The 24,975-nt window shown below is 38.7% G+C and overlaps 1 protein-coding gene across 2 annotated transcripts in view; it reads left to right on the forward strand.

Moving 5' to 3' along the window:
• The window catches only part of LOC150090780 (putative polypeptide N-acetylgalactosaminyltransferase 10), a 238,742-nt gene that overhangs the window by 121,694 nt on the left and 92,073 nt on the right, over positions 1–24,975 (forward strand). Inside the window, exon 3 of one of the 2 annotated variants that reach the window (XM_090372664.1) lies at positions 20,797–20,808. The exons of the other annotated variant lie outside the window; for it this stretch is intronic. Coding sequence (XP_090228790.1) covers positions 20,797–20,808 — 12 coding nt within the window. The remainder of the gene's footprint in view (positions 1–20,796; positions 20,809–24,975) is intronic. 2 annotated transcript variants of the gene reach the window in all.

A 24,975-nucleotide genomic window follows, 5' to 3' on the forward strand; every position in this document is an offset into this window, starting at 1 on the left:
TGGGATAGGGCGGATTTGTACAGAGTTAATAGCTTTTTTTTTTTTTTTTTTGATGCAGAGGAAACAGTATTTGTGATGTGCTTATGCCAAGAGAAGTTAGAATTTAGGGTAATCCCTAATAGAGATATTGTCTGGAAATCTCAGTGCCATCAGATGAGCACAGGAGCAGTAGACTCTTTGTTGTGAGATAAGACAGAACTGAGTTTTAGAAGGATTGAAGTTTAACGAAGTTTTCTTCACCTCATTGGAGAAATACCAGAAGATCGAATTTAAGGAATCAGTAGTAGATCTTTAAGAAATTGAAACTTTCAGTGCATGGCATGGTTTCTCAACACGAAAGAAGGAATGTAGTGTTCTACCATCAGCAGAACTATGGTTAGAATTTCCAGTCATTGGAGCGGGTACTGGTACCACGTGCATGGGGTAGTCATTAATATACAAGCGGAGAGGATTGGGGGAGAAAAAAAAAAAAACTGAACGTTGGGGAACACCAGCATTAGTGGAGAAGTCAGAAGACCGCTTCTACTACACCCTAAGTGAGCAGTCAGAGAGAAAACTGGATATCCAATTACAGAAACTATCGGCAGTCTGTAAGATGGGCGGGTGTTTATTACTCATCTTTTCCATCGAATTTCTCCAAAGACGAGTAACATAATCAAAATGTCACCGGTGGATAGACACTGAAGAAACCCATATTGGACCCATATTGGCGATCATTAATCAGATGGAAGGTTTCGAGATAGGTTCAAGAGTTAGCAGTTGATGAGTTTCTGCATTACTGGGCGAAGTTTAGAGGGGATGCAATGGGATGATAATTGGAGGGGTGGGATTTGTCATCCATTTTTTGAACTGGCTGGATATGAGCAAATTTCGAAGATGGAGGACTTCCAGAAGGAAACACACCAAGTGCAATAAGAACGTATACGAGGGCGACATATAAAAGGAGTAAGCCGAGGAGCATAGATTTTGATAACAAAGGGGGAAATGCTTCAAGTTCTATTGGCATGAAAATTGTTTAATTCTTCTAAACTTGCTTCTATCGGAGTGGGGGGGGGGGAAGTACAAATTCTTATATCTCGCAAAAAGAATTCCGCTGTTATACTTATCTTTGGTGACACTCCGATTTCTAGGCAAGATGATATCTCTTTTGGGAATTAACCTATCTTCTAATCTCTATTGGCACAAGCACATTACAAATATTGCTTGCTCTGAATCTAAAAAAACTTGGTTTTTCTCTTTCGCTCTTGGCGTTACTTTTCTTCCATACAGCTGTTCGCCCTAGCATGGAATATTGTTCCCACATTTGGGGCGATGCCCCTTAAACTTCTCTCAGGCTTCTAAATTCCATGCAGAAGAGGGCAGTTAGGTTAATTAAGGACTCATCTCTAACAGAATCTCTATGAGATAGATGTACTGTTTCTGCTGCATGCCTCTTCTATACATACTTCCATGGGCACTGTTCTTCTGAATTGGCTTTTATAATTCCCGCTCTCTTTCAAAACAGTCTGAACACGTGCCGCCACCAGCCAATATCCATTTACTGTCCAACTTCAAACTCACAGAACCAACTTTTCATCTTCCTCGTGTATTCATTCAACTGCCGTTTTCTGGAACAATCTTCCTTCGTACATATTTCCTGAAAATTGCAGTCTACAGAAGTTCAAGTCCAATGTCAACAAATATCATCTTTCGTCTTCTCAACCTCCAACCCATACACGGTACTCAGTACTATAGGTTCTAATACCTCTCGTGTTTAGGGGTTTTCATTAAAAAAAAAAAAAAAAAAACCCTACAGCGTGTTTCATTATTGTTTTTATAACTTTTGTGGGATTTTTTTCCACTCCGTGACGGGTACTAGTACCAAGTGCATGAGTACTTGGTTGTGTCTGGTTACTATTATTATTATTACTGTGGTCGAGGAACTCTCTGACAAGTGTTCAGGATCGTGTCTTCCTGGAGTTCTATGCAAGTATTCTTCTGGGAGGCCAATTGCTGCTAAGTTCTTATGGAGGCTCTTTAGTACCATACCAGAAGTTGACACTGATTGAGAGGGACATTGCTTGTTCCATATGCTACATTTCTTTGAGTTGCTGTCTTAGGTCTGTATACTTCCTGATCTTTTGTTCATAGGTTTTCTGGAGGTTGCTGGTGGTGAATACCGCTATGTGGATCATGTAGGTAGCCATTTTCTTGTTGTCCGTGAGATTGTCTGGTCTGTTGTGCGGATCGCCTTCTTCCCCCTTATTATCTCGCGGTCCCAGTGTAGATTGTGAACAAGGGTTTCTGGTAAGGCCTAGGATTCGTACTTGTAATACGGAACACTTTCTTTGATTAACTGGTATTTTTGCGCTAGCTTCTGATGTATTATCCTGGCGACCTGGTCGCGTCTATGAATGTACTCCGTCTGGGTGATCGCCCTGAATCCGCGGTGATGTGCTGGATTGTTTCTAGGGCCAGGTGACATCGTCGATATGTGTCATCTGCCACTTCTGGGTCATTGGCGATGTGTTTCCTGTAGTTCCCGGTGTTGATTACCTGGTCATTGGATGGCGAGAATGAATCTTTCGGTGTTGGGGAAGAGCTTCCGCTCTTGAGCCATGAGCTAGAAACCATCTTATCTGTGTAGTCTTGATGAATAGGGTCTTGATCAACATAGCGGTACCCAACATTAGCAATTCATTGTACTGCTTACCATGAAGTGCCTTCTTCGCCCATCTTTTTGTCTTTATTTCTTCTTTCTGTGTGAGTGTGGTCTCCTAGTCGAAGTTGAGTGGTGTGTGCCATTTGTCTATCTTGCTTATGGCTTGGTAGAGTAGCTGTGTTTTTTCCTGGAAATACTGGGACTACGTAGGTGTTTATGGCTCTGACAATGTCTCATTCAGCCATCTCGCCATTCAGCTTTGTTTTAGCAAGCTCCTACAGCGTGTTTCTTTATCGTTTTTTTTTTTTTTTTTTTGCCGCCGCCTCATGGGATTTTTTCCGCTCTGTTGCGGATACTGGTATCAAGTGTGTGGAGGCGGGTTGATTGTGACCTGTTACTATTATTATTATTATTATTATTATTATAGTAGGGAGAGAAATGCTATTAGTATTAGAACTATTATTGTTATGCAATAATAGTTTTAATACTTTGATGCTTTCTTGGCATCAAAATTGTTCAGTTTCTTCTAAAGATGCTAATGCTTCTATCGGAGGGGGGGGGGGAAAGCCCAGTTAAAAAAGAAATTACTTCTGGAGATACCTCCGGCGTGTTTATTATTATTATTCTATTGATCTACATGCATCCAACAATATTTGATAAAAATAATAGTTATATACACAAGAAATTAAATTATCTTTCGTGCTATCTTTTCTAACATTTTCTAAGTGCGTTAAAAAGATTTATATAATCTACATTGTTTATAGGAACGTAGATTCTTTTATTATTCTTTTTTTTTCTTTCTGTATCTTTAATATATTCGAAGTTTTTTTTTTTTTTTTTTATGTGAACCCCAAACACGAGAGGTATTAGAACCTATAGTACTTAGTACCGTGCTTGGGTTGGAGGTTGAGAAGACGAAAAGAGATATTTGTTGACATTGGACTTGAACTTCTGTAGATTGTAATTTTCAGGAATTACGTATGAAGGAAGGTTGTTCCAGAAAACAGCAGTTGAATGAATAAATGAGGAAGATGAAAACTTGGTTCTGTGGGTTTGAAGTTGGACAGTAAATGGATGTTGGCTGGTGGCGGCACGTGTTCGGACTGTGTTGAAAGAGAAAGCAGGAATTATAGAAGCCAATTGAGAAGAACAGTGGCCATGGAAGTATCTGTAGAAGAGGCATGCAGCAGAAAAGTACCTCTATGAGACAGCGAGTGGAGAGACTCAGAGCTGAATCATTAATTAACCCAACTGTCCTCGTCTGAATGGAATCAAGAAGCCTGAGAGAAGTTTTGGAGGCACCGCTCCAGATGTGGGAACAATATTCAATGGCAGGGCGGATTTGCGATTTATACAGAGTGAGCAGCTGTTTGGAATAAAAATAACGCCGAGAGTAAAAGAGAAAAACCATGTTTATCAGATGCAGAGGAAGCAATATTTGTAATGTGTTTGTGTCAAGAGAGATTAGAAGTCAGGATAATCCCCAAAAGAGATATATCAACTTGCCTAGAAATCGGAGTGTCACTAAAGATAATCATAGGAGCAGAAGAATCCTTTTTGCGAGATATAAGACAGGACTGAGTTTTAGAAGGATTGAAATCAACTAAGTTTTCTTTGCCCCACTGGAGAATTACTTGGAGATCGGCATTTAAGGAATCGGTAGCGGATATTCAAGAAGTTGAAGCTGATTGAGAAGGGCAAGGTTTCTCAAAATGGAAAGTGCAGTGCAATGTTCTATCATGGGCAAAAACTTTGGATAGGATTTCCAGTCAATGGAAGAAAGTCATTAATATACAAGAGGAAAAGAGTGGGGGAAAGAAATGAACCTTCGAGACACCAGCATTAGTGGAGAAGACAGAAGACAGAGAACCATCTACCATCACCCTCAGTGAGCGATCAGAGAGAAAACTGGATAACCAATTACTAAAAACAGTTGGCAAACCATAAGACGAAAGCTTGTTTAGAAGACCTTTATGCCAAACACGATCAAAAGCCTTTGAGATGTCAAGAGCAAATACTTATGTTTCACCGAACCTTTCCATTGAATTAGTCCATAAATGGGTGACATAAGCCAGAATATCACCAGTGGATCGACACTGACGGAATCCATACTGGCGATCGTTGATCAGACGGAAGGTTTCTAGGTAGTTTAAGAGTTGGCGGTTAATTGATTTCTCCCTTACTTTAGAAAGAGTAGAAGTAATTGCAATGGGACGATAATTGGATGGGAGGGATTTGTCACTCTTTTTAGGAACTGGCTGGATATGAGCAAATTTCCAAGCAGAAGGAAAAACACCTTTGGAATAAGAAAGTGAAAAAAGGCGGCAAAGAATAGGAGTAAGTTCAGGAGCACAGGTTTTGAGAACAAGTGGAGAAATACCATCAGGACCTGGAGCTTTCTTACATCAAGATTGATCAAAATCCTTCTGACATCCTTTTGACGGAAGACCACACGAGGCATTGAATGGAGTGTGTTGGGAATGGTGGGAGGTGTTTTACCAAGATCATTAATACATGAGCTGGAAGAAAAATGGGATGCTAGCAGGTCAGCTTTATCCTTGGCTGAAGTGACAACAGAACCATCTGGTGTGGACAAAGGTGGGAGCAGAGATGGGCAGAAGTTGCGGCCAATAGCTTTGGCAAGAGACCAGAATGCTCGGCTACCATTAGGGAAAGAAGCAAGTTTTCTACTCTTAGCCTGCTCAAACTCTAGTTTGGACTGATTAATAGCTGCTTTACAATTGTTGCGAGCTTTGGTGTAGGCAGAAAATGAAACTGAAGAATTAGAAACAAGCCAATTATGATATGCAATATTCTTCTCTTGAACAGCCTTAGCACATTTATTGAAAAACCAAGGTTTAGTAGAAAAAGGACGAGATTTTAAAGTGGAGTGTGGGATAAAGGATTCCATTCCTGCAAGAATAATTTCACTGACACGATCTGAGCAAACGTTGACATCAGAAGTTTTGAAACAGTAATCCGACCAAGGAAAAGAAGAAAAGAAGTCTCGCAGGTCATCCCATTTTGCATTCTTGTAATGCCAAACAACACAAGGTTGGGAATAGCCATGAGATAAAGGTTCCATTGGAGAAGAGACAATCACCAAATTGTGATCTGAAGTGCCTGAAGGAGCTCTCACTTCGACCATGTACTTAGAAGGGTTGTTTGTGAGAAAAAGATCAAGCGTATTGGCTGTATGATTAGGATTGTCCGGTATTCTTGTAAGTAAATGAACAATCTGTGCTAGGTCGTTAGTAATTGCAAAAGCCTCAGCATCTCGACCTGCTGGGTCGGTGTGACTAGAAAAACGGAAGCCAGCTGGAGTTGTGAACATTAAAATCACCAAGGAAAATTACCTCACTGTTGGGAAAGTTGGACTGGAGAAAGTCAAGTTGCAAAGAGAGGAAATCAAAGAGCTCCAAGTGATTAGTGGAGTTGGGAGAACGGTAGAGACAACAGATGAATTTGACACAATGAGGTAGAGATTTTAAGCCGGAGAAGATTAAAGAGAGGAGATTCCAAATTGCCAAGTCTCGGACAGGGAATATCAGAACGGATATGCACAAGTATCACCTTTGAGGCGAAAGGAATCATACAGCGAATAATTTGGGCATCTGAGATGAACAGTAGTTGAATCAACCGATAACTGAGATTCTGTCAGAAAAAGTACATGGGGTTTGGCAGACTGCAAGTGGAAATGGACATCGTTGAGATTAGAACTGAGACCACGTATATTTGTGAAATGAACTAGGAAGTGCTTGGGAGGTTTAGATCTTTTCGCAGATAAGCTTGCTCTATTAGTTTGACAATTCATGGTGTATTCAATAGTAAGAAAAAGTGGGTGGGACATGCTGTATGAAGTAATGAAATTTTTGGATATGGCGTACACGTGGTAAGAATATACCCAGATCCTTGACATAACGTGGCCTCGACAATGCTCCCTGCATACACACTACTCGGACTCCCTCCAGTCACTATCTGGCAGAGTAGAGGTAACAAGATTATACACTAGCTGTTCCTAAAACCTCCTAGAGAGTTACCAATTGGTTCGGTCCGGTGTACTAACTAGCGGCCGGCCTGTGAACACCGTTTTAGAGCTGTACCCTCGAAATGTAAGGAATATTGGATCTCGCCACGACGTTCATCATAACCTCAAAAGTCATCAATCATACTGCATGATGGAAGGGTTGACCGGAACTTAGCTCTAGAGACTAAACATGGGTTCCACCACTTCAAGCCTCCAGTAAGCAAAGTGGTGGTATTTTACCGGTTGATGAGAGTCATCTACCACCTAGTACTGCCTGGTAACAGAGGGGCGGCGTTCCTCCATCTGGTGTGGGCGCCACACCTCGACCCCTGCTTACGTTGGTTCACACCTGGGTGGTCACCCACCATGTACTTGTGCATGGAGGTTATATCCAGGATTACTAACAGTCCCACCATCGTGCGTGAAGGTGCAAGCAGAGGATTTGGCTGTCACAGACCGTCCGGACTTCGCCGAAATTGGGTCCACTTGACTTGTGTGTCACCCGAATATCAGTTCCATCCGCGTTTTAACTCCCAGGTAGCAAGTACAGCTTGTCTGGCATATCTGAGAGAATGTCTATGACAACCTCAAGGACCGACCTCGGTGTCTTTAATGGTCCTCTACAACGGACACAAGAGGCAAATTGATTGAAGAATTTCTGAATAATAGTGATCATAAAAGAGTTAGCAAAAGTTTTCCTCTAGTGTGTAAAGCTTTCCCCTAGTTAGCAAAAGTTTTCCTCTAGTGTGTAAAGCTTTACCCTAGTTAGCAAAAGTTTTCCCCTAGTGTGTAAAGCTTTCCCCTAGTTAGCAAAAGTTTTCCCCTAGTGTGTAAAGCTTTCCCCTAGTTAGCAAAAGCAACTCATAGTGTGTATGGACCAGTGTTTTACTGGCAAGGTCTACCGGTAGCTCTTATGAAACCATGTCATCTGGACAGCGCTCTGCACAAGTGGTTCGAGGAACACAGTGAAGACATCACCCATCTGGATTGGCCTGCAAATTCGCCCGACTTCAGTGTAATTGAACATATGAGGGATGTTTTGTAACGGGAAATGAAGCATATGGACTCTCCTCACTTTCCGTTCCAAAGTGACGTTTCTGACACTTTCCACAGTGTTAAACCGTCATCTGTTCCGACAGTGTGGAAAGCCTTGCAGGCAGCATGGCTGCAGATCCCTACGAATGTCTTCAGACATTCGTAGTAATGTCTGAAGACGTGTCTCAGTGTAATCATGTAATCAGTGTCTAAAGCGAATATCAACTGTTATCCGCATGAACGGTGGCCCAGCACGATATTAGTTGTGGTCAGGCTAATGTCTGCGCTGGTTGAAGAATGGGATTTGCTACCACGGAATCTTATAGACACCCTTATATCGAGATTGATTTACCCTGTGAGACCTGTTTAGTTGTTGAAGGGGAACATACGCCGTACTGATGTCATGTGACCATATTTTCGAGCGTCTTGTATCGAATTCTTATACAACCCCTATAAATGTTCTTTATACCTATCCGAAGTTTCCCACTGTCTCCTCATTTCATCGTTATTCTGTGGTACACAACCATACCAAAGTTTTTCCGTTTATTAAGCTGCACGAGTTACACCACGTTTTATACGTGTTCTGTTAATTTTTTCGAGCTGTGTATGTAATGAAAAAAAAGAATAATAATTGCTAGATTTTAATTTGTCCGATTTTAATAAGATTTGGGATGGCTGACAAATCTTTCTAAAAGATATAAATATAAAAATTCATGGAAGTCGGGTTTTTACATGTAGACGGACGAAGGACATGGTAGGAACGATAGGAGCTTAGCATATAATATATATTCGAATTCGCCTAAACGGAGTAATTATAAAATTTAGAAATGCCATTGTTATATTGTGCGTACATAATAGAATTTATGCATCGATTTTTTTTAAAGGAAAATTCTCAATGATTTTATCCAGTAGCGTATTTTGGTGCTTTTTCCCCCCTTCTTTTGTTTCTAATTGTACTATTCTTTCATCCTCTTATCTCAAAATCTGTGGAGTTTCATTTAATATCTTTCCGCTCCTACTTGCAGACTACCTCTTTTTTTTTTTTTTTTTTTAAAGCTCTTCTCCTGTGCCACTCTAAGTAAAATTAATAACGTTAATTTCTTTTGTGTCAGTTTCATTTGTAAACCTTTTTTCCCCTCTAACACGAATATTGACTGTTTGGCAGTTGCTATCTTCCAGATTAGCTAGGTTACCTGGGAGCTCTTGGGAATACAGCACTCATAAATCATTGCAGTGCCATATCAGCCTGCTGATCGCAGATCAGATGGTAGTTAGAGACCATTTAGTGGATTTCATTATTTCAAAATCCTTTATTGATTATCTGTGCCTTACCCTGCGCCTTACGGCCTTGTAATGAGCTTTTGTCGTTCCTGCCCTTCTGATATGAATTAGTTTCTTACCGTGTAATATCTGTCATTTAGTAGCTGGGGAAGAATAATTTATGTCAAAATGTGCTGTAATTTTGCTGTTCTGAACTAGGAAGGGATTAACTGAGATTTTAGTTTACGTCGTTCCATTGGCAATTACTTTTTTTCTTAGTGTTGGAGCGAGTCGAGATTAATATATTTGTGAGCGGTGAATAGTAGTGACAGACAGATTGTTGTGGATGTAGAGGGAGCTTAACGATGGTTTTTAAAACTCTGAGGGAATCAGTTGCAGTGTAGCTGTTCTAGAAGTGATTACAAGAAATAAAATTTATGTGCTAGAGAAACGTTGAGGTGATGCGAATAGGAAATTTTCTTATTTTTCGGTTTGCACCAACACAACGATCAACTCAGTTGTTAATAATTTTTATTAGTTTTTAAAATCATATTTGACTATCAAAATTCAAGGTTAGACAATTTATTCCTCTGTCAATATTTTGGAAGAGTGCCTAGAAACCGTATTTTCACGTAAGGGATAATGTTCCCGTAACCTAACGTGATTGGTCGATAGCTTATCAGTCTCACTGTATGATTTTCTTCTCTCATTGGTTTCTGCTCATCTTGACTGGCACTGTTGTCAGTACTGACAGTTAGTCAGACTTTACCTGACAAACTTTAAAGTTTTTTTCTTTAATACACTTTAGGTAACCTAACCTTAATAACATCAGATTTCTTAAATACTTAGGTCACAACTAACCACTAATTATTATAGTAACATAACCATATATTTTTTAATAAGGTTAGGTATTTTGTTATTATTATTATTATTCAGTTGATTAAGTTTGATTTCACCCCCTGTTTTCTTTTTTAGCTGGCGCAGCATAAGCCTCAGGCTTCCTTGCACCATATGGCTAATAATAATACGTGTAATAAAAACATACAATACACAGGATGATTGACAGTGTTTGACAATGAACTTGACTGTAGTTGGTGCAGTTTAAGTGTGTATATATATATATATATATATATATTAACATGAGGGAGATGACTTAGGTTTTAACGTCTACACACAGGAAAATTAAGTTTGCAATATGAATTCAGTTACACTCTATTAAAAAGACAGCCAAAGTCTTCAAGTACAGGAACCACTCAAATGTATGCGTCCATAGATGGCATGAGATGGAGTGACATGATCATGTCATTATACCGCCGTAGCCTAGTGGTCAGTCGCGCGGGTGCCTAAGTACACGTGCCTTGAGTAACCGGGGTTCAAACCCGTGACTGCTGAATACGGTGCTGTTCCTTGTATTCTGTCTATCTTGTGAACTCCTCTGACCGGTTGGTCGTCCCGGAGTATAAACAAAATTTATTTATTTATTCACTGTAGGCAATGGCTTCGATGCAAGTCTTCCACGATATTCTTCCTGTATTTATTGTCGTCCAATAGTTTGTTGGGGTCAATTTGCAGCTGGTTGAAATGTTCAATATTTGCTGTGAACATGTCTGTAAGGCAGACGAGGTCGATTAGAGTCTATCTGTAACGTCGATTATGTCGCTCTCTAGGATAGATACTTGATGCTGAGATAATTTCTTGCACGTTGGGGGAATCTATCCTATTAGTCAGTAGTTTGGCAAGAGTGATGAAGTTCTTTTCCAGAATTTTGATTTTCCATGGTGTCATTTTCATGTTTGCATGTAGTAGAGATGGTGAATGTGTTACCACGGATCCTGTTCAACCACTTCAGAACCCAGTATACAATTGCCAGGAATTTCTCTGCAATACTTGATGGGACTGAGGACAGTAGCTCAGATGCGTGTAAAGCGATGGGCGTGAGGCACCTTTCAATGTATTTTCAAATGAGGGATATATTCTGACAACCAACAAGCTCCTGGAAGATCGCCCAGAAGGCGGCATATGTTTTTTTTTTTTTTTTCTTTGTATATATGAAATGGTCCTGGAAAGTAAAGTTTTCGTCCCAGGTGAGACCAAGATCCGTGTGCTTCTTCATGACATGCATTCTAACGTTCTTGCAGCTATTTTATGTGTTACAGTTAGTTGATCGTAGCAGACCATAGCAACCTATTTAATAGGTTATAACTTCCATATGATATTCAGTTTATATCTAGCGTTGTGCACGTGACGTTAATATCATTGACAGTGAGCTGTTAGTCATTTATTGTCGTTGTAGTAAGGTTTTAGGAGCATCTGCGACTGAGGCCATATTGCTCCGTGTATGCTGTCTGTAAATTTGCGTGCGTTCTGTGGTCGATTTTCTGTTTGCTGGACGAAAAACCCGAGTTTCCGAGAGGAAAAAAAACCATGCTACCCTCTCGTGAGACCAACTAACTCAGCCACGTTGTGAAAAAGGCCCATAAAAATTCTTCCCGTCATTGACGGGACTCGAACTCAGGTCTTTAGCATCAGTTGTGAAGAGGACGGCGATCCTACCAACTGTGTACTCACGAGGGCAAGTCATTAGTAAGAACCAGTGACAGTAGAATCAGTCCATGAACTCATCCTGCCAATTGTCAACAGTACAGGCTGCCGGCGGTGGTATAATGGTGTAGGGAGTGTTTTTTGGTGCATGTTGTGGACCCTTCATCAGTAGAGCAACATTTGGATGGCATAGGTTATCTGGAAATTGTTTCTGAGAAAGCGTATCCCTTAATGGCTGCAGTGTGCCCATCTGTAAATGGATTCTTCAAACAGTATAATGTGCCGTGCCACAAGTCTAGAATTATACAGAACTGCGTACGTTAAACTTGCTTGTATTTTTCGTTGGACTGCCATGAGCTGTACTTTTTTTTTATCTTCTCCAGATTTCTGTTCTCCATGTCGATTTCCTTCATCAAATAGGCACACAAAATCTCTATCCACCAAACGTAGTTATTTGATTATCATCATGCTTTTTTCACTCTATTCTTATAAAGAATCGGGGAACAATGACTGCGCCATTGAAGCTATATAGGAAATACTGTAGTCAATTAATAAATCGTGGACGTAACTGTTTATGAATCCAGAGATATCCGGGAATTACATCGGCTCCTCCTCCGAGTTCCGCGTATAACCATGTCAGTGTTGCCCTTTTATAAAAAGGTTCTTTAAGCATAGACATTGAGGTTGTCGTTAATCGCTTGTTCTCACGCACTGCGAACTCGTGTCAGCCTGCACCACTCCTAGTTGTGTTATTATCGCACGTGTGCGCTAATCGGGGGAGAGGTACTTCCAGTTACTTGGTTGATGTATTGAACTGTCTGTCCTGGTAATCACATGCTCCGTGCATCAAGATGGCTACTACAGCTGCATTTCGAAGGACTTGGTATTGCGAATATTGATGGCATCATTTGTTATACACTAAAAGCTGTATTATCCGGCATCCATCCACGTGGAATAAGTGATGCTGGTTATTTGAGAACTATTGTTCGCCAAGCACACCAGTGGTAAAACTACTATAATTAGTAGCTCTCGTGGGTATCACAGTTGATGTAATCACCGTCCTCCCCACACCGGGTGGAAAAGACACGAGTTTGATTTTCCATCAGAGATTCGAAGAATTTTTATGGGCCTTTTTCACAACCTGGCTGACTTAGTCGATCTCGGGTGATAGTAGCGTGGTTTTTCCTCCCGGAAACTCGGGTTTTAAATGCAGCAAACAACAAATCGATCACAAAACACACTACATATTACATACTGTTTTAAATCAAGAATGACTTTATTTCGAATTCCGTTAGTGTCGTTTGCTACTGTTCATGAACCTTACTCGAACTGAGAAAAAAGTGGACATGAAAGATGCATATTAAGTACAGGGTTGTTAAAATTAAAGTATCCGTATATAGAGGGCTCTGGAGCGAGTTCTAAGGCTCGTACTGAAGAGAAATTTGGACAAGTGCAATAAAGAATTCGCTCACCATTTATTGGGAAAAAAAAATTAGTTACAAAATTTGTCATTATATGGCGCTGTGGCAATACAAATCACTTGAACAGCGTTACAATTGTTTAATGTGTAATCCATTTTGGTCAACAACAGTTTCCATTCGAAGAACAGCATTTTCAACAGCAGAACGTAACGTGTTAACTGAAATAGCCAGCACATGACGTCTAGTGCTGTCCTTCAGATCTGTCTGAGTTTGACATCCTTCCCGACACACCTGGTTCTCAAAAAACCCCACAACCAGAAGTCGCATGGTGTGAGGTTCGGTAATCGGGGTGCCAGGTGCATGGAAACAACGACTGATGACCCGTTCATCTGTAAAGTGTTGCCTTAGCAATCTTTGGACACAATGGTGGATGTGGGGTGGCACACCATCTTGCATGAATATGGTATCCTGAAGGCACCCACATTGTTGTAACTCTGGCATTGTGAAATTTGCCAACATTTCATAATATCGCTGTCCAGTAACGGAACAGGTGCGGGGTCCAGTCGGTGTTACCTCTTCAAAAAAAATATCGCCCAATCATGAACGTGGCCGTAAATCCACACCACACTGTCACTTTTGGAGAATGCAACGGGACCTCCTGGATAACTCGAGGGTTTTCTGTTGCCCAATGTGACAGTTGTGCGTTCAAGGTGTCGACAGAACATCTTGAACACCAAGATGTCCTGTCGCTTCAAATTTCGCAATAATTTTGCGGACATTACAAACAGTCATTGTTCCACGCCTTATGCGCTTCTGATGCCGGAATTCTCTGATTACCGCAGCTGGACTGTTGCTGTTCTGATAGTACAGCTTCACTAATAGCGCCTTTTCCTGCAACATCATTGGCATTGCTGCTGTAATGCAGGCAAACATCTACTGTATGATTTTGAAGAGGCTGCTTTGCTTTTATACAGTACAGTAGAGCTGAGTAGTGGCGTTGTGGCAATAACTTACGATTATGCAAATAACTTATGTTATTTGCATAATCATAATTAAGATAGTTACGCGCCATACAGTGACATATTTTGTAACTAATTTTTTTTTACAATAAATGGTGAGCGCATTCTTTATTGTACCTGTTTTCCAAATTTCTCTTTAGTACGAGCCTTAGAATTCGCTCCAGAGCCCCCTACATTGGGATACTTTAATTTTAACAACCTTGTACATTAAATATGTACAAGGATAGACTAAAAAGTAATGAATTTTTTAGTTCATACCGTCATCGGTAGGTGGCGCAGTAAGTCCAAACTAGGTTTTCCATGTATCTATTTGTTTCTAGTTGGTAAGTATGCGGAATCGTTTCTGTGCGAGCTTTCGTTTACAAGTTAAGGCTGTTTTAAATGAAAGCATTTTTGAACACGTGAAACAAACAGCATGCCTTTATTGAGTCGACTATTTTTGGGACTTTGTGCTATCATCACGGGACCACAGTCAATTCATTTCAGTGCTTTAAGAAATTGGACATGCTCAGAAAAAGATTCAACGAGTAAGGCACGAAAATAATGCAATGTTGCTTCAACACGACAGCGCGTAATCTCACTGCAGCCGTTCATCATTTACAAGAATTTTATTGCTGGGATTTGAAGTTGTTCTGCGTCCTCTCTACAGCTAGGATTTTTCCATAAGCCACTTTTTTTTCCCTTTTTCTGTTTTTTATTCCCAAAGCTTAAGGAACATCTCCGAGCCAACAGATATCACTCTGAAGAAGTTTAAGCAGCCGTGTAGAGATGGTTGGTTTCTCAGCTGAAAGGATTTTACTTGAATGGCATACAAAAACGTGTTAAGCGCTGGACGAAATGCATTGAGTTAGGTATCGTACGTAAAAAAATAATACATCAAATTAAAGAAAACTTTTTTTTCTATGTTAAAAGCATGTTTTTTGATTTGTTTTTGATTTCTGTTTCTTCGAAAGTTGTGCAGTAAAAGGCGTTACTTCTCAGTCCATCCTCGTGTTTGATGTTTACGCGGCAAGAATAATACGGATGAGATGGTTTACATTGGACGTATTTTTCAAAACCTGATTGATTTTGCTGTAATGCCTCATTTATTTATGTAATGAGATGCTGAGCTGCATCCCAGTATTGATTGTCTGTAGCAAATTAAGTAGGAGAATGGCTTGACGTAGATGAGATTTAGAAGATGGAAGGTTAGTTTGTGGAAAATCGACCGACATATACAAATGATTATCGTCAAATATATTGCATACAAAGCAGTGTTATCGATTTAAGTCGCATTCATATGAATGAACAGAAATTTGTGATCATCGCCGGACCTCATTTTGGTAGCATGGAATATTTTTAGATCGATAGTCGCGTGAACTTTGCATCTGTGGTCATATGTCATGAAGAAACATGCGTTTCTTCATGAAATGTATTCTAACGTTCTTGCAGTTATTTTATCTGTTACTGTTAGTTGATCATAGCAAATAATCCCCCAATCTCTCCCGTAAAACCCATATGATTAGAGAAGCAAGTATGGGGAGGCTTTAGTCTATAATTCTCATAGGGATCAGCGCTGTGGGCTTCTCCTTTTTCTAATATTCGTTAATGACATCAGTAAAGGGAGTACAGGTGGACTGCCAGAGAGTTTGCTTATTATTTTGAAAAGGTGGTTAACGACCAAAAGTAAGCTGCGTTGCTTCAAAATGACTTGGCTCAGTTGCAGATATGGTGTGGTAAATAGTAACTAAAGCTTTTAATGCTTCTAAAGTTTTTCGCTAGGGAATGAGGAGTTCTGCCTCCTACTCCATTTAACTCCTCATCCTCTAGTGTGTTGGTTCTCAAACTGGATGGCAATTTTTTTCCCCCCCACAGGCATGAATTTTTTATTTATTTATTTTTGTTCCATTATTGTTTCATTCGATATATAGACTGCAATTTAATTAACATTGAGTGGTATATTTTCAAATACTGCGACCCACTAAAATGATCACACAAATCATTTTAGAGAGTCGCATTTGATAATCCCCTGCCCTTAATTCCTCATCACCTACTGCAAAATTGTTTGCTTAAGAGACGCGGAGAAATTTAGGGTGAAAAAAGATTTTGGACTTAAGCAATCAGGTATGAAATTTACCATACAGTGTAAATACGCGGCTGGGTATATTGACGAGATTGCATTTGGAATATTGTATTCAATTTTGGAGGTCGTATCTACAGAAAGACTTCTGGGGGGGGGGGTTCAAAGAATGGTGATCAAATTGGTAAGGGGCTCTACTTTTTTGTCCATGTGAAGAGCGGCTTAGAGTGTGAAAACTGAAAAAGTATGGTTAGTAGACATCGTAGGTTGGGGGGAGCCCAAGTGAGTTTTACCTGATCCTGAAGGGAATCAGTAAAGTGTACGTAGGAATTATATTCTGACTTCGAGAGACGTGAACCAGAAAAGGGATACAAAATATTGGTTAGGACTTAACAAAAGGCTGAATCTCGTGAAGGTTACTTTCGAACAGTGAAGGTAACCTTTAAATGATTAACTTTTAAATGATTAAGGTGGCCCAAACTGAAAGTTTGGCCAAGTTCAAAGCAGAATTGGATGGTCACCATTTTGGAAATGGAAACGTATGAGTGATTTTTTTTTTGGCATATGCAGAAAAAGTCCGTTTCCTTGCATTAACCATTGCAATACTAAATAGCTGAAGACCGCAATACATGTTCGTTTTGCTTTCTGATGAGATAATGAAGGCACGTATGGGTGGCTAATGACCAGAAGGAGGCCATGTTGCTTCAGAATGACTGGGAACTGTTGCAGATATGCTCTAAAAATGGAAAATGAAGCTTGTAGATATGGGTTGCAGACAGTGGGAGGAAGGTTGTTATTCTGTTTATTCTGTAGTAGAAACCTCAGTTTTCTGTTCTAAGGGATGAAAATTCTCCACGGGTTAATTACCCCAGCCGTTATGTTTTCTGTATACTATAGGCGTTCAGCTTTGTGCATGACTTTGTAAACAAGCGCAATGAAGTTTACATAAGATTGACGTTAACTCAAAACGTAATATTTGAAAGTTAATGCACTAGAATGTCTGTTCGATGCTCGTATGAAAGCAGAATATCCTGCTGTTTCGTCGGCACTAACGCATTTATCAAGTGCGTTTAGTTCTCACAGCTGTCAAATGCAAAGTACGTCTGGCCTCGGTTGTAATTTATTAGAATTTTAAAATTATATTGGTAGTCCGAACAGCATTCAAACATTCACAGATGTTACACCATTGGATTCTCAATGCATAACAAATTTTGAAACGCATTCACCCACTCTTTGCACATTCAGATATTCACCATGGTGGCGAATCATAAGTTATTAGACGATGGTAAGAATTCAAAAGTTACATACAAAGAAGAATCGATTATGTACATCACATTGTGAACGTTCTGTAATGAATAAACAATAACCGTATTGTTTCCCTTAATATATAAGGACGTCAACATTCTGCTCTTAATGCGTGCCACTTTCCATCCCAAAATCGATGCTGATGTTTACTGGGAAATGCTTTTCTAATTTTGTGTTTAGGGAATCTAGGTTGGGAAAGATATGTACATTAACCGGCTTGCCACACTTGGGCATAACAGTCATTTGTTTATGTTTAGTGAACAGTCGGAGTAGATGCCATGATTGCCATCGATACACCTCGCATTTCAAAGATAAAAATTTAGGCTCCATATATCTGGACTTTGGAAATGGTTAAAGATAGTTCTGCCGTTGGGGTAGAAGAGAGATGTATTCTTCTTCGAATACTTTCACTTAAAAGTATACAGTAAGAGGACAGAAATATAGAACAATTTTACACTGAATCAAAAATTTCGTTGAATTATAGTTTCTTTTGCTGATAAATGTGATTTAGACACCCAGTTATGCACATAAGAAAGATATTGTGCAGTACGGAATGCTTTTTTGTCGTCTAATTAACATTATGTTAGTAAAGCTATACAATACGGATGTTGGCTAAATGTGAGGCTCTCAAACTTTGTGATACCATGACCCCCCCCCTCCCCAAAGTGAAACACTGAATCAGTGTGACCCCATGAATAAAACTAATGATTTAATTTGGGCAGGAAATAAATATTTCCTTTTATTAAGTTTTAATCTCTGTGTCAAATAAAACTGATAGAATATTACAGTTTCATTGAAAATAAACAAAACTAATTTAAAATCTGACGCAAAATTTAAAAAAAAAAAAAAGAAGCAAATAAATAAAAATGCGACCTCTCCTCGCAAGTTGCTCGCGTTCGCCAATAGGTCGCGACTTACAGTTTGAGAATTCTGCTCTAAGTGAATCATCAGCTATAATAATTATGGAACAAATACTTCGAATGAAGAAAACTCTGTAGTTGCTTCTTAAATTAGGAAGTTTTTTTTTTTTTTTAGTTAAATCGTAAACGATTTCCTTAATTCGATATCTGAATATATATATAATTGCTCATTTTCTTCCATTGATATGTCTAGTTGGTCAGTAAGGGCATTTAGTTGGACAACTAGAAGAACATCTTAGTACCATTCTTGAAGCTGAATTTATAATATCATCTTAACGTGAATTTTTCTAGAAGAGCAATTTTGCAATTGGACCTCAATTGCTTCTTGCGACAATAGATGGTGGTGATCTGTCTTCCAGTTTCTTAATCTTGATGCGTTACAACCATTGCTATGAAATTAGCGATTGTCGGTGCTTTAGGGATATCTTATCTGAGATTTTAAGTGCAAAGACAATAAAACTGCCTACAAGGAAGGACCACTTCACTCTGATGCTTGATATTAACTTTTCAAAGAGGCAGGTAGTTAGGGTTATCAGATTATTTGAAAGACAGTTAGCTGATACAACCAAAAGTTTTATTTCAATATCAATATATTAGTTTTATTTTATTTCAGTATCATGCATAGTGTACATGTATGCATATACACTATTTCTGCTTAATCATTTTTTTTTTTTTTTTTTTTTATTAATCAACTGCTCTGACAAGTGATAACTAACCCTTTCCCCAAGTTCAGGAACGAAAAAATTATCAAAAAGAAAGAAACAAACTTCCATCCCTTAAAGAAATTACTTCAATAGTTCATAGCACAGCATTTATAAAAAAAAAAAAACGCTGTTTGTAATTGAAAAATGAGGAAATTATGTGACTTTGCTTCGCCTGTCTTATTTTTACGTGTTTGTGTGTGACACTGGGACAGTGGTCTCTAGGCTTTCTTCTATGCCGAAAGCCGGGACATCTAGCAGGTAGTGTCCTTGAAAAAAAGTTAAGGGCCCGCATACGTCTTCAAACTTTAGTGTGATGCTCCTAATTGCGGGAAATAGACATTGAGTTCTTAGGCTTCAAGTTTTGGATATACGAACGCTCTGGCATTGCCATGTAATTGTTGGGATTTATAGCTCGCTCATCAAAGATATGCGGGCCAATAACGAGGTCATGTGTTCCCTTAGAGTGCGGAGATTCCTAATTTCCAAATCTTCGCTTTCTTGTTCGCTTTTCCGAGACAAATAAAAGGTATTTTAGAGTGAGTAAATCTTTATCATTTTTGATCAACCATACTTGGGGCAAAACTTGTCTGCTTGTCTCCCGTCTTGACAGCATGCATTTTAACTTTAGAATTTGGATACCTTTCACTGTGCTGTTTGAATGCCTGTATTCCTATGGCATCGGCATCTATGTCCCATCCAGAAACTCTGCGCATTAAAATCTGAACGCTACCACAGAAAAATGCGCAGTTCATCGTAACTGAGTGGATTTCATTGCATCAAAACGGCTGATAGCGCCCTTGTTGTACGACTCGCTCGGACTGTAAAGAAATCCTAACTGATGGATATTTTCCGTACATACTCGACGTTTTTCTGAAACGCATGTCCAACCGTATCCTTTGTTATGAAGAATACTGTCTCTCAAAACACCTTATACCAAGCCTGGATTGATGTAGATTCTTTTTACTAGTTTATTTGAATAAACTATCCGGGCGCCTCCGTAACCAGGTGGGCAGGTGCAGCAGTGCGTAGCACACGCTTCCTGATTAGACCGGAGTTCGAGCCCGTGACCACCAAATACGGAGGATGCGGAAGGTCAGGGAATGACTACCGCATGTCCCCAGCCCGGATAAAGGGTGAGGGTTGGCGTCAGGAAGGCCATCCGGCCGTAAAAATTTCATGCCAAAACAGTAAAAACGCTGACCTCATATATATAAGGTATGTTCGTGTCAGGCGGCACCTGGGATTTCTCCCATCTCCGCCTCATATATGTAATGGGAAAAGGGCGAGGACAAAAAAAAAAAGAAAAATTTGAATAAACTATCCAAGTGATCTGAATAAACCGCTGCACTGTGCCATCTCTTACGGCGAAACCATTTTCGTTTTTAATTATGTCATTCTCAAGTGTATTCTGTTGACTTAGTTTGGAATGTCAATAAAGCTTTTTGAGTTCCTCAAAGATCGGGACCCACTGTTTTCTTTTTCCTCTTATTTCTTTTTTTTTTTTTTTTTTTTTCAAGTTTAGTAATGAAGTTCACTTTCCTGTTCGACAAACATTGCACTGCCCCAAATAATCATCGCCACGTCAGCTACTTGAATATTACTACCAATTCCTTGATCTCCAAGTATGTCTGTAATTGATAGAAATTAAGAAAATTTGGTTAATTTTTTAAGGGTTAAAAATAACCAAATTCCCTAATTTCCGTCAAACTTTTCCTTCAAAAGTAATCTGGAATTCTTCATATAAGAATCTTTCTCGATTTTATTTTTGCACAAGTTCGATGGAGCACTTTCAACATTTTGAATAATTGAACCTATTTAAATCTTTATTTCTAGGTAGAAGTTCGAAACAAAAACATCCCATCAGGATATCCAAGGAGTACTTCCGAGTACTGAGTAAACCTAGATACAGTGTATTGTATATTGAAATCAGTCGAATACCAGCAGAAAGATTACTTATGCTAGGAGCTTTATAATACTTATTTATATCTCATACTTATTTATATTTATCTCAGAGTTGATAAAAGAATCACTTTTTGAAAGTATGGCACATCAATAAATGGAGATGGCACAGTATTAATATACTTATCATCACATTGAAGAAAGAGTTCCAAATCCCAACAAAGGACGCTCTTAAAATTGAGCAAGGAAAACTTCGTTTTTCTTTTCTCCAACGTTGATTCTCGCACCCGGGCCTTTGAACTCTTAACTGGCTCTTTCATCAAGTGAAAAATTGCATCTCAATTTACTTTTGGCGAGTTAATGTAAGTCCCCACTAATGTTGTCTGTAAAATTGCCGTATATTCTTATCCTAGACGCCAGTCAAAAGGCAACTGCTTGGTACTTTTAGCGAACTGCCGTTATTTTTCAATTGAATGTGGTTAGCAGTTTATGCAAATAAGCATAAACTGCTAAGGTGGAAGTGCTCGTCGTCGGCGAATCATATGTGGTGAATAACTTGCATTGTTTTCCAAATATTGACGGAAGTGAATTGCAAAAGGCATATCGTCTTTATTTGTGAACGTCGATCGGGGGTTTTTGCATCTGTATTTTGTAAGAGAATCGTTTTGTCTTGTTGAACAATGTTTAAAGTGGACGTTTGTTGTTTTAAACCTAGCTGTTGGAACAGTCATTTCACAGATTTCTTGGACTTCGAATAATGGCTTCTTGAACACGTTAATTTTTTTTTTTTTTTTTATATTTCCGCACTTTGTATTGTCTAACATAGAGCCGCACTTTGTATTGTCTAACATAGAGCAAGACTTCAAATTTCCTTACTAACCTCGAATTTGTCTGTTTCTGTACTTTTCCTTCGTACAAATATAACTTTAAACTCCAGCCCTAACAAAACTACCAGTTCGATAAAAACCTTTTCAAAAAACACGCTACTCAGTAACTAACCAGTAAAAAAAAAAAAAAAAACACCTAAAATGTCTCTACGTGCTTAATGACAAACACACAAAGGCCAATGCCAGTCCAGTACATCGAAACATCTTTCTTGATTAGAATGATTATTATTACAGTAGTACACAATACATTATACATTTCAAAGGAAACGACGGAATAGAAAATTACAAAACGGGGGCTGCGTTACCCGAATTTCTTCTACCTTATTTTTCATCATATCTCCTTCGAAGTATTTTCTCCTCCCGTCGAATATAATATACTCATTCCCCTTCTCCATCCTAGAAATTCTGCCACTGTTGGAAGCATGTATTATGTTTTTTTTTTTTTTTTTTACTTTACTTTTCTTTTTTTGCCTTTTTTTCTTAATTACTTGCGAAGCAGTGTTGTAGTGGTAAAATTAGCAGAAGCTATACTCTGTGAATGTTACTTATGCAGAGAGTATACTGTGCTTATTAATAGAATTCCAGAGGCTATATGGCATATACCTGTGGGTGTGTGTGTGTACACACACGGCATATTTACTTACAGTATATAAACGCCACACTCTTATATATTATAAAACTATAAGTATCGCCTAAGAATCAAATTCTAATAAACTTTTTAATTTTCTTGCTTAATATTATTAAATATTTTTAATGATATTTGTTTTTTCAAGTCTTCCAAAAACTAGAAGGTATACGCTGTTCACCTAAAAAAAAAAAAAAAAAAATCCAGACTATACCCGCGTGTACCCTCACTACAGCCCTGGGTATATCAGGCTTAATGTCCAAGTTTGCAGACGATAAGAAGGTTGGTAGGGTTGTTAATGAGAGTATGCTACACTATGCAAACCCGAGTTCCCAGAAGAAAAAACCACGCTACCTCGCCTGAGACCAACTACTCAGCCACGTTGTGAAAAAGGCCCATAAAAATTCCTGACTTCATCAATGGGGCTCGAACTGAAATCTTTTCCACCCGGTGTGGGGAGGACGGCGATCCTACCAGCTGTGCGCTCCACGAGGGCAATCAATCACCTGTGTGATTCTTCTATTAATAATAACCTTTCCTTTAGCAGGAATCACTTCCGGAATTCTGGTTGTTAGGGATTCAGCTAACTCCCTTAAATAATTTATATCAGTTTTAGGTCATTTTGAAAATAGAGCCCATGATCCATTCAGGTTTCTTGGATGCTGTTGTTGCGTTTTCACTTTCCGTTCAAGACTGTCTCATTCGTTTACTACAGGATTTAAACCAATTGACTTGGCTGGCTAATCTAAATGAACTCGCGTTCCTCTTGCCAGTTTAAAACAGCAGAGGCCTTATGAGAACCGGTCAGTTGTCGTTCTAGAATACAGGAGTATCGAAATCATGAGGGTCCCTCAAATGTTCAGCAAAAAGCACAATCTAATCATTCAGAATATTTGTGTAACCAGCTTGATTCATCTTAGTTGGTATTTCAACTAGGAGATCCACTTCATAATAATTAAAACATCACTGGCCCACCACCATCTTGTATGACACCTTGCACACAGTTTGGATGAAATGCCTCATTGCTTCTCCTGTGAACTCCTTGCCTGACAAACTTTCGCTGGGGTTTTTTATGCGTAGTTGTTAACATCAGTCTTTTTCAAGGCACCTTACCCCAGATATCCATGTTATACTATTCCCTCGCAATGTTTTCTCAGAAATTAAATGACTTTGTCCTTAGTTAACTCTTTACAGCAGTTCTTGTCTTATTTGAAATCATTTTCATTTACTAGACTCTATATTCGTCACCGATTGCAAACATTTAGAACAGACCTTGAACCTCAGTTATGCTGCTGATTTCTGTACGATTTTGACTCGCACCATTCCTTAAAAACTTATTACTGTTCTTTCTGAAACTCCTCCAAACTCATCTACTTCTTTAGCAGCAAGTCCTTTTGACCTGCCAAATGTTATCACTCCTTTTGGTGACACTCATTAACATCTTGTATGATGGAAACCCTTGGTTCTTCGGTCAGCCGGTATACCTGTAAATAGAGAAAAGCGGGTTTACCATTATATTCCAATTTCATTGCTACACAAACACGCGTAGAAGATACACATGTTCAATCTAATAACGGTCTTTAAAGTAGTTTTTCAGATTCGTCATATGCATACAGTTGGATGATACGTAGGTTTAAATAAAAATTCTGATATTAAAATGGTACCAAATACGAGAAATTCTTTTATATAAAATTCTGAAGAGGATGTGAGGTACACGAAGAGGGCGCGTTTAGCAAAACATTATGGTATGTACGGTTAAAAGAAAAATTATCATTTGAAGAAATTTTATATGCGTTTATTTAAAAGTAAAGAACATTTTTCTAGTTTGTCTGAAAATAGATTCTTAATCTTCTTCTCCGGCCCCATTATTCTGTTCAAAGCGAGTTTGTAACTGAAGCGGATTTGGAGATAACTGAATCCCAATTATTGTAAATTTTCAGATAGAGCAGTCTGAACGCTGCTTCTTTTTTTTTTTTTTTTTTTGCAGATATATTGTATACAGAATCTATCATTTTCGAATCAAAGTTTTTTGATTGATGCACTTAGCCATTCTCCATCTCCTAAATGGATGGCGGAAGGTAAATTGCAATTTCTTGCAGAACTGGATGTATGCGAGCTCAAAAAAACTTTAGAAATAAGTTTATCAGGAGGACTCTGGTCTCGTAAGCCCACTGCATAAATTAAAGAGATAGCGAATTGAGTTAGATTGATTTAGTTTGCAATTTGGATAGGTACCAGAGTATTTGTAATTAAATAGGAAAGTTGTAATTAAATAGGAGCTGCTTCGTTTCGAATAAGTGTATTAAATATTTAATGAACAATGCTTATTTATGATATGGAAAAGTTTCATCAAACTTTTAATTATTTAAGTTCTAAGTTATATAAATGATAACAAAGGTTTAGAATATTGGAATGAAGAGACAGATGGTTTGGAGTTGTGTTAAATATTTTAAATCGCTTGTCAATTTAATGAGAATCAAACTTCACTCTTTGTACTTTTAAGTAATTTTAAGAAGTTAGCGTACCTTCGAATTTCATGTGATGATGCTGTTACAAGTGAATACAGATGTGACTACAATGTTTACAGATGTTATTTTAAAACGGTATTAGAGAATTGTTAGTAAACATCACT

This window comes from Mastigoproctus giganteus, chromosome 1 (assembly GCF_048544385.1).
Source record: "Mastigoproctus giganteus isolate SK-2022 chromosome 1, ASM4854438v1, whole genome shotgun sequence".
Classification (NCBI taxonomy): domain Eukaryota; kingdom Metazoa; phylum Arthropoda; class Arachnida; order Uropygi; family Thelyphonidae; genus Mastigoproctus; species Mastigoproctus giganteus.